This window comes from Petromyzon marinus, chromosome 12 (genome assembly GCF_048934315.1).
Source record: "Petromyzon marinus isolate PM22_M1 ecotype Great Lakes invasive population chromosome 12, UKy_Petmar_22M1.pri1.0, whole genome shotgun sequence".
In the NCBI taxonomy this organism is placed as follows: domain Eukaryota; kingdom Metazoa; phylum Chordata; class Hyperoartia; order Petromyzontiformes; family Petromyzontidae; genus Petromyzon; species Petromyzon marinus.
Genome location: NC_133678.1, coordinates 5,636,944 through 5,646,821, shown reverse-complemented (window position 1 = coordinate 5,646,821; position 9,878 = coordinate 5,636,944). Strand labels below are relative to the sequence as shown.

The 9,878-nt window shown below is 46.0% G+C and overlaps 1 protein-coding gene across 4 annotated transcripts in view; it reads left to right on the top strand.

The window, feature by feature from the left end:
• The first annotated feature begins 1,421 nt into the window (after positions 1 to 1,421).
• Positions 1,422 to 9,878, top strand: part of CPQ (carboxypeptidase Q) — an 82,899-nt gene continuing 74,442 nt past the window's right edge. The window contains exons 1-3 of one of the 4 annotated variants that reach the window (XM_032952926.2): positions 1,422 to 1,641; positions 6,957 to 7,007; positions 7,613 to 7,862. In XM_032952926.2, the coding sequence (XP_032808817.2) occupies positions 7,617 to 7,862 (246 nt within the window). In that variant the 5' untranslated portion in view covers positions 1,422 to 1,641; positions 6,957 to 7,007; positions 7,613 to 7,616. The remainder of the gene's footprint in view (positions 1,642 to 6,956; positions 7,008 to 7,612; positions 7,863 to 9,878) is intronic. The other 3 variants (XM_032952929.2, XM_076066541.1, XM_032952927.2) reach the window with 3 other exon arrangements.

Sequence of the window (9,878 nt, the reverse complement as noted above, 5' to 3'; positions counted from 1 at the left end):
CCGTTCATTGTTTCATATTTTTATGTCAATTCCGATCTTGGTCTTGCTCTTCCCCCGAGCACCTCCCTGTGTTTGCCAGTGCCGGATGATCCTAGTCGCACAAGTAGCTGCATATGTGGCTACGGGCCCCGCACTTTCAAGCTATCAATTTCGGTTCAGTGATTCTGCACTTGCTCTGTTACTGTAGTACTATACTGCCTTCAACTTTTATGAAGAACTGTGTGTTTAAGGTTAGCGATTTGTCGCATTACCTGGCTGCATAGCAAATGAAAAAAAAAAATACAATAACTTTGCTGTGCGAGTTACAAAATTTGTGTTTTAATATTTGTGTTCATTTATTTATTTATGGCCCCTTTATAACAAACATATGCTACAGGCCCAGCACTAGCTTCATTTGGCACCGTGTGCTCCATCAGCGTCTTTCGATTTAAAGCTTTCGTGACTGCAGGGATTCATCTTCTTGGTTCTCTCGGTAAAGTCACGTAGAATGGAAATAAATAATACAAATAAAACATAATATTTATTTTATTATATTTTATTTTATTTATTTTATTATGTTTCATTTTTATTATTTTATTTCCATTCTACGTGACTTTACCGAAATAACCAAGAAGAGTGACGATCTTCTTTGGTTCTTTCGGTAAAGTCACGTAGAATGAGAATAAAATAATAAATTGATAAAATAAAATAACACAATAAAATTCTCACGACGTTTCGTCCACAACATAAGCGGCCTTCATCAGGTGAAGGGACGAGACTGTCTGGAGGACAGCGCTGGAGCTCCAGACAGTCTCCTCCCTTCACCTGATGAAGGCCGCCGCTTGTGTTGTATTTTATTTTATCAATGTATTATTATTTTATTCTCATTCTACGTGACTTTACCGAAAGAACCAAAGAAGAGTGACGATGTCTCGGCTGCTCCTGCTGGGCCAACGCCCACCCCCATTCACCAACTCGCACTGAACCGACGTGGTGAAGTATAGTCAGATAACCCCCGCGACCGACAGTGTGGAGAGACCCTCATCCAACAGGGGACTGGCAAATGACTGCAAATCGAAACGAGTCAACAGAAACACGGCCTAACGCAACTGCACCACTTTAAGCAAAAATTGTTGTCTTTAGGACATGCTGTACTACCATCCGACTCCCCCCGTCATAGGAACGTGGATCATCACTCGCCACTGCTGTTGTCAGCCGTGACCTGGAATAAAAACTAGAATGGGGGGAGGAGGGGGTGATATGCGATTCACAGATACGACGCGTTAACCACTGTCCCACCGCTCCTAATCGACAGGGCGGTCCAAATGTCTTGTGACCCCCCCCCCCCCCCCCATGAATCGACCCCTAAAAAAATGTTTGTTTGTTGTGCCTTCACTTATCCCTTTCTGTTTTCACACCCATTATCATACGCGAAAAAAATAAGGAACTTAAGTTTTATATAATAAACGAGGGGAGGGGAGGAGGGAGGGAAGGAGGGAGGGGGGTCACAAGACATCTGGGACCTACAACACGTGTACTGGCATCGCTGCTACGTGAGAGCAAAGTCCCCGATCAGCTGCCTCTGCTGTTGCTGTTGCCTCTGCTGTTGTTGCCGCTGCTGCTGGGACGTCTCTTCGGCGCATTCATTGTGGCCTCTTCCGGGTGCGCGCCCGTGCACATTTGTTGTACAGCGCGCTTGCAACGCACGGCTAAAGTGTGTCCGTGCGTGTGTGTACTGTGTGTGTGTACTGTACTGCGTGTGTGTACTGTACTGTGTGTGTGTACTGTGTGTGTACTGCACTGCTTGTGTGTACTGTACTGCGTGTACTGTACTGTGTGTGTACAGCGCGCTTGCAACGCACGGCTAAAGTGTGTCCGTGCGTGTGTGTACTGTACTGCGTGTGTGTACTGTACTGTGTGTGTGTACTGTACTGTGTGTACTGTGTGTGTACTGCGTGTACTGTACTGCTTGTGTGTACTGTACTGCGTGTACTGTACTGTGTGTGTGTACAGCGCGCTTGCAACGCACGGCTACAGTGTCTCCGTGCGTGTGTGTACTGTGTGTGTACTGTACTGCGCGCGTGTGTGTACTGTGTGTGTGTACTGTGTGTGTACTGTACTGCGCGTGTGTGTGTACTGTGTGTGTGTACTGTACTGCGCGTGTGTGTACTGTGTGTGTACTGTGTGTGTACTGTACTGCGCGTGTGTGTGTACTGTGTGTGTGTACTGTACTGCGCGTGTGTGTGTACTGTGTGTGTACTGTGTGTGTGTACTGTGTGTGTACTGTGTGTACTGTACTGCGCGTGTGTGTGTACTGTGTGTGTACTGTGTGTGTACTGTACTGCGCGTGTGTGTGTACTGTGTGTGTACTGTACTGCGCGTGTGTGTACTGTGTGTGTGTACTGTACTGCGCGTGTGTGTACTATACTGCTTGTGTGTATACTACTTGTGTGTACTGTACTGCTTGTGTGTACTGTGCTGCTTGTGTGTACTGTGCTGCTTGTGTGTGTACTGTACTGCTTGTGTATACTGTACTGCTTGTGTGTGTACTGTACTGCTTGTGTGTATATTGCGTGTGTACTGTACTGCTTGTGTATACTGTACTGCTTGTGTGTGTACTGTACTACTTGTGTGTACTGTACTGCTTTTGTATACTGCTTGTGTGTGTACTGTACTGTGTATATAGTGCGTGTGTGTACTGTACTGCTTGTGTGTATACTGCTTGTGTGTGTACTGTACTGTGTGTATATAGTGCGTGTGTACTGTACTGTGTGTATATTGCTTGTGTGTACTGCTTGTGTTGTGTGTGTACTGCGTGTGTGTACTGTACTGCTCACTCACCCGTCTCCTCTGAGCTGCATGCGATTGTGTGTGAGTGAGCTGTGTGTATGAGTGAGCTGTGCGTATTAATGAGCTGTGTGAGTGAGCTGTGTGTATGAGAGAGCTGTGTGTATGAGTGAGCTATGTGTATTAGTGAGCTGTGCGAGTTGTATGTATTAGTGAGCTGTGTGTATTAGTGAGCTGTGTGAGCGAGCTGTGTGTATTAGTGAGCTGTGTGTATTAGTGAGCTGTGTGTATTAGTGAGCTGTGTGAGTGAGCTGTGTGTATTGGTGAGCTGTGTGTATTAGTGAGCTGTGAGTGAGCTGTGAGTGAGCGAGCTGTGAGTGAGTGAGCTGTTAGTGAGCTGTGTGTATGAGTGAGCTGTGTATAAGTGAGCTGTGAGTGAGCTGTGAGTGTGAGTGAGCTGTGTGTATGAGTGAGCTGTGTATGAGTGAGCTGTGTGTGAGCTGTGAGTGTGAGTGAGCTGTGTGTATGAGTGAGCTGTGTGTATGAGTGAGCTGTGAGTGTGAGTGGGCTGTGTGTATGAGTGGGCTGTGTGTATGAGTGAGCTGTGTGTATGAGTGAGCTGTGTGTGAGTGAGCTGTGAGTGAGCTGTGTGTATGAGTGAGCTGTGTGTATGAGTGAGCTGTGAGTGGGCTGTGTGTATGAGTGAGCTGTGTGTATGAGTGAGCTGTGAGTGAGCTGTGTGTATGAGTGAGCTGTGTGTATGAGTGAGCTGTGAGTGAGCTGTGTGTATGAGTGAGCTGTGAGTGAGCTGTGTGTATTAGTGAGCTGTTAGTGTGAGTGAGCTGTATGAGTGAGCTGTGTGTATGAGTGAGCTGTGAGTGAGCTGTGTGTATGAGTGAGCTGTGTGTATGAGTGAGCTGTGTGTATGAGTGAGCTGTGTGTGTGAGTGAGCTGTGTGTGTGAGTGAGCTGTGTGTATGAGTGAGCTGTGTGTGTGAGTGAGCTGTGTGTGTGAGTGAGCTGTGTGTATGAGTGAGTGAGCTGTGTGAGTGAGCTGTGTGAGTGAGCTGTGTGTGTGAGAGGGCTGTGTGTATTAGTGAGCTGTGAGTGTGAGTGAGCTGTGTGTATGAGTGAGCTGTGTGTGTGAGTGAGCTGTGTGTATGAGTGAGTGAGCTGTGTGTATGAGTGAGCTGTGTGAGTGAGCTGTGTGTGTGAGAGAGCTGTGTGTATTAGTGAGCTGTGAGTGTGAGTGAGCTGTGTGAGTGAGCTGTGTGTATGAGTGAGCTGTGAGTGAGCTGTGAGTGAGTGAGCTGTGTGTATGAGTGTGTATGAGTGAGCTGTGTGTTTGTGTGAGCTGTGAGTGTGAGTGAGCTGTGAGTGAGTGAGCTGTGTGTATGAGTGAGTGAGCTGTGTGTATGAGTGAGTGAGCTGTGTGTATGAGTGAGCTGTGTGTATGAGTGAGCTGTATGAGTGAGCTGTGAGTGAGTGAGCTGTGTGTATGAGTGAGCTGTGTGAGTGAGCTGTGTGAGTGAGTGAGCTGTGTATGAGTGAGCTGTGTGTATTAGTGAGCTGAGTGAGCTGGGTGTATGAGTGAGCTGTGTTTATGAGTGAGCTGTGTGTATTAGTGAGCTGTGAGTGAGCTGTGTGTATGTGTGAGCTGTGTGTATGTGTGAGCTGTGTATGAGTGAGCTGTGTGTGAGTGAGCTGTGTGTATGAGTGAGCTGTGTGAGTGAGTGAGCTGTGAGTGAGTGAGTGAGCTGTGTATTAGTGAGCTGTGTGTGAGTGAGCTGTGTGTGAGTGAGCTGTGTGTGTGAGTGAGCTGTATGTGTGAGCTTTGTGAGTGAGTGAGCTGTGTGTATGAGTGAGCTGTGAGTATGAGTGAGCTGTGAGTATGAGTGAGCTGTGTGAGTGAGTGAGCTGTGTGTATGAGTGAGTGTGAGTGAGCTGTGTGTATGAGTGAGCTGTGTGAGTGAGCTGAGTGTATGAGTGAGCTGTGTGTATGAGTGAGTGTGAGTGAGCTGTGTGTATGAGTGAGTGGTGTGTGTGTGCGTGAGCTGTGTGTATGAGTGTGTATGAGTGAGCTGTGTGTATGAGTGAGTGAGTGAGCCGTGTGTGAGTGGATCGACCGTCAGCTTTCGGTGGCTGCGTCTCCGGCGCTGTGGCCGTGATGTTGCTGCTTCTCGGGCAGCTCGCGGTCACGTGATGCACTTCAACCAATTTGGGGGCGTACATGTTTGGGAGGGGCGCACCTCTGGTTGGCTGCTTGCTCGCGGTCACGTGACGCACTTCAACCAATCGGTGCCGCGTTAATCACAGTCACAGAATGACAGAAGGACAGATTTCGATTTAAAGGTTTCGTGACTGCAGGGCTTCATCTTCTTGGTTCATTCGGTAAAGTCACGTAGGTAAAAAATAATTAAGTAAAAATAAATGAAAACAACAAAATTTTATTTTATTATGTTTTATTGTTTTATTATTTCCCTTCTACGTGACTTTACCGAAAAAACCAAGAAGAAGGACAGATCTTAGCTATTATATATGTGTATGCTACTGTTCGGGAGCGACATGCCAATGTCGCAGGTCTACTAACCACGACGGAAAGACTTTAAGGGAGAGAGTTCGTGTCGTTTTCCTATTCCTCTGCGGAATAATAAAACGACACGAGACTGCAATGGTTTCATGTATGGTCCATAGTTTGGCTTGTATTGTCAGAGTCGCACTAATGTGGCTTATCTCTAATCCATCTCTTCCTCGGGCTCTATGTATCTGTATGATATGGGTCTCTGTATTAATTTGGGTCTCTATGTGTCTCTATGGGTTTCTTATATGGTCCATACTTTGGTTTGCATGACAACAAACGACTGTGGCTTGTCTCTCTAATGCATCTCTGTGCGTCTGAGTATCTTTATGTCTCTACAGGTCTCTACGAATGTCTACGATTCTCAATGTATATCTGTGCATCTCTGTGGGTCTCTGTCCGTATTTACATTCTTCTTGCATATGGCGATATATTCAGGAGCTATGTGCCAATGCCCGAGCTCTGCTAGCCATGACGAGAGGGCTTTCTTCAGGAGAGAGTTTGGGTAGTTTTGCTTTCGTTCTGTTGAACGAGCACAGACTACCTAACTAATTGATTAAAGTGCTATCGAGATGTTATGCTCGGCAGACCCGAGAGGCCACGACATTCATAATGTGATAAAAAATATAATTGATTCCTAAATCATATCTGGAGGCAATCGTGGTGGAGGCAATCGTTATATCAGCATGGAAAAACGTAGTGCTATGGATTCATGACTAGTATGCATCAGAGCTATCCAAGAGGGCAGTGCAAAAAAATATGTTTTACTGCACGTCTATGCTCCCCTCTTCTGTGCTCCCACACTAAACCAGCGTGTTGGTGGTGGTGAAGTATGGTCAAATGAATATCCGTTACCCAAAGGGGGTTCGGATCAGGGCTTCATCCAGCAGTGGATTGTGGATTAAACTAAGTGCTTCAACAAGTACATGTAAGAAAAACATAGTTGGCAGACAACTGAATGCCTCTGTTAATTTGTAAAAACATATATACTTGACTTGGCCACATTGAGCAAAGTGCGTCACGGCGGTCAAATCGTTTACTTGTGTTTATTTGCAGGATTTATTTTTTACAAATTAGTTCTTACATAAATAATTCGCCTTCATGTTTGTCACGTATCATTAGGGCCTCTTGTGGGTAGTCTTTGGGTTAACTTACAAAGACACTTTGTCAAAGAGTGTGTGTTTTCCTTGCCCGTTGGTTGGCACTGCTGGATTTGATTTCTCTGGTAATTTTTTTGGTTTACATTTTGCAGCTTAATTAATACTGAATCTCTCTGATATTAAAACAAAAGGGCTGTTACCAGAAACGCCACCTATATTATTCCCCCCCCCATCTTTGTAAGGCAGTGTTATCGACGAATGTGTTGTTTTTCTGAATCTTGGAATTCTTAAAACTGGAATAAAACTTGCACCACAGCCATATTACTCTAAAATGGAACATGAAATGTTGCTAATGATCTTTTTAGACAAATATTGAATATGTATTACTGTATATTAATAAGCAGTATTCCACTGGATACTACTTCCAGCCCAGATGTTTTGGACAACAGATTAATTGACAAAAACATCTTCAACGTGACCCAGTTTTTGTGACGTCATTTGGCTTTTTAACAGAACGTGGAAGTTTGGCAGTAAATCAATAATTTTATCTGCATTTATCCGCAGGTAAGAGGCTCACATAGAAAGCATCAATGCAGGCACTAACTTAATTATATTTTGCCTTTCTCTTTCTTGCAATTTAGAATCCATCTAATTTACAATAATCCAGTTGTGACCACGCATTTTCTTGATTCCTCTGCCCAATAGTATGTCTTTGACTCAAGCTTCCTCAATGTTGTCTCATCTTGTGCGTGCTTGATTTCACTATACCGCCCCCCCCCCCCTCAAGCTATGAAGCAATATTTATCTTGTTCTGCCTCTTTCCCAACTTCATGAATTTCCTTCATCGAGCTTTAACCTCTGCGGATGTGTCCATCCACATCATTTGCCTTTCATGGATAACCTGCTCTGGAGCTTCCTCATTGCTCTTTCGATCTACTCAACTAATATTCTCACTGCTTGGACAGGAATAGGTGTGGATGAGAAGATCTGCCGGTAGCACCCGTTGTGTTGTGATGACGCACGCGCTTGCACATTTCGGTACGCTTGCACTATTTTTTGTGTTTAGCTTATTGTCGCTCCCCCCCCCCCCGCACCTTCGATGACCAAAGTTAGCTACGTACGTTGCGACAGAAGTTCAACATATGGTACAAAGTGTTGACTGATTGCAGGATAATGCCATCGCTGGTGGTGCTGGTGGTAGCGGCGATGGCCGTGGGGCTGTGGCCTCATCTGGCCGTGGAGGGCCGTGGCATCCCTGCAGCCGGCAGTGAGCTCCTGCACAAGGTTCAGCGGATGCGGCAGGACGTTGTGGCACACTCAGGCATCGCTTCGCAGATCATCAACCTGGCCGTGCACGGTGCAGCGCAGAATCGTTCCTACGAGCGCCTTGCCCTCTTCACCGACAAGATCGGCAATCGGGTAAGCGTGCGTGGAAGGTATTGTGTACCCCTTTTTACACGGGCACATCCTAGCCGTGCCGTTGCCATGCTGTTCCAGGCGCGGGTTTTTTTTCACTGCAGAATCCGAGCTGTGCCGCTGACGTCACACACACAATGTAAACTATAAACCTACAAACTATTTTTTTTATTTACCAGGCAAGGCCCAATGAGCTATTAGCCCTCTTTCAGAAGACCTGGCAACAAATGATAGCTCGACAAAGTGGCTTATCGCGTGGAAATTTAAAGCAGCCAAATACTCTAAAAGCATGTTTTAAATGTGGAGGGAAAAACCTGAGAACCCAGAGAAAACTCTACACGACCACGGGGAGAACACGCAAACTCCAAATACGCAAGCATCAGGGTCAGGATCAAACCCACAAACTCCTGTATACCAGGCGAGGTAGTTAGCATCTCGCTACCGTGGAGAGAGATTTCATCAGCATGCGTCTCGCGACGCATGATGATGACACGGTGATGCGCTTTGATTTAAGATACACTGATAAACACACAGCTCAAGCTAGCTGGATGCCGTGTTAATGTTTCTCATGTGTGATGATGCCAGGCACATGGAATATGTCATCAGCCCCACCCCTCACCCTGCTTGGCCCGACTCGGCAAATAGCCAGTGAAGAACCACCCGTACCATGAGAGCTCTGCGTTGGCTTGGCTTGAATGTGCCGGTGCAAAAGTGCAAGTGGCAGCAAAAACAGGTCACAGGCAGCCCAGAAAAACCCCAATGAAGTCTTCGGCTGAGAATGAAATACTCTGGTGCAATTACAGCGTAGGGGAGCGCCGATCTGTACGTTTATTAAAAACGAGACAGTTCGTCTCCAATGAGATCACAGAGTCTGAAGTTTGTGTCTCATGTGGTTGTGTATTCGAGCTGTGATTTGTTATTACGGCCCGTAAAACAGACGCTGTCTCTTTTTATGTGTGTGGTTCCTATACATCTTCAGACTTGATTGTCTTTTAATAAACACACGCGCCAGTGTTGCTCGACATTGGTAAGAACAAAAGAAACCATTGTTCCCTTGGGCCTTTTTGGACAAAAATGTAATAAATGGATAACTAACTTTTTCTCATGCCGATATTGGATTTCTGAACACACGTTACAGCATGCCTGTCCCTGGATATGTTTGGCTTTTGTCGCAATCATGCGGCGCGTACCTCCGATTGCACTGTGTAACACATTTTTTTTTGTTTCTGGGTAGTAAGTGTTATTTCCTCATTGCTTATGCCTCAAAAGTAAAAAAATGGCTATTATTCCCCAAAAACTTTGCTTTTGTAACCAGGACAGTGATATTTTGAAATCTACCTATTTTCAATGAGAGAACGGGCGAATTTGTGTCTTTTCGTTCACATAAAGTCAGAAAAAAAGAGATTTAGACACCAAGGCGCGCTAGCACAGGCGGGACTGGCCACAGCGGACCGATGGGGAGGAACAATGTCAAGTGGGAGCCACTGGTGGACCCCCGGAAGCTGCTGATGTCACCACTGCACATCAAATTGGGCCTTATGAAACAATTTGTCAAAGCTGTAGATAAGGAGTCGACAGCCTTCAAGTACCTTCAAGACTTCTTCCCTAAGCTGTCTGAGGCAAAGGTCAAAGTCGGTGCCTTCGTCGGACCACAGATATAGAAGATCCTGAAGTGCAATGAATTCCCCAAAAAGCTCACGAGTAAGGAGAAAGCGGCTTGGAACAGCTTTGTCGCAGTGGTTCGTGGCTTCCTGGGCAATCACAAGGTCGAAAACTATGTGGAGCTGGTTGAGACTCTGGTGAAGAACTACGGCACAATGGGCTGTAGGATGTCCCTCAAAGCCCATATCCTTGATGCTCATCTTGATAAATTCAAGGAGAACATGGGAGCATACTCGGAGGAGCAAGGCGAGCGCTTCCACCAGGATATACTGGACTTTGAACGCCGCTACGAAGGACAGTATAATGAGAACATGATGGGGGACTACATTTGGGGGCTGATTCGTGAAAATGATTTAC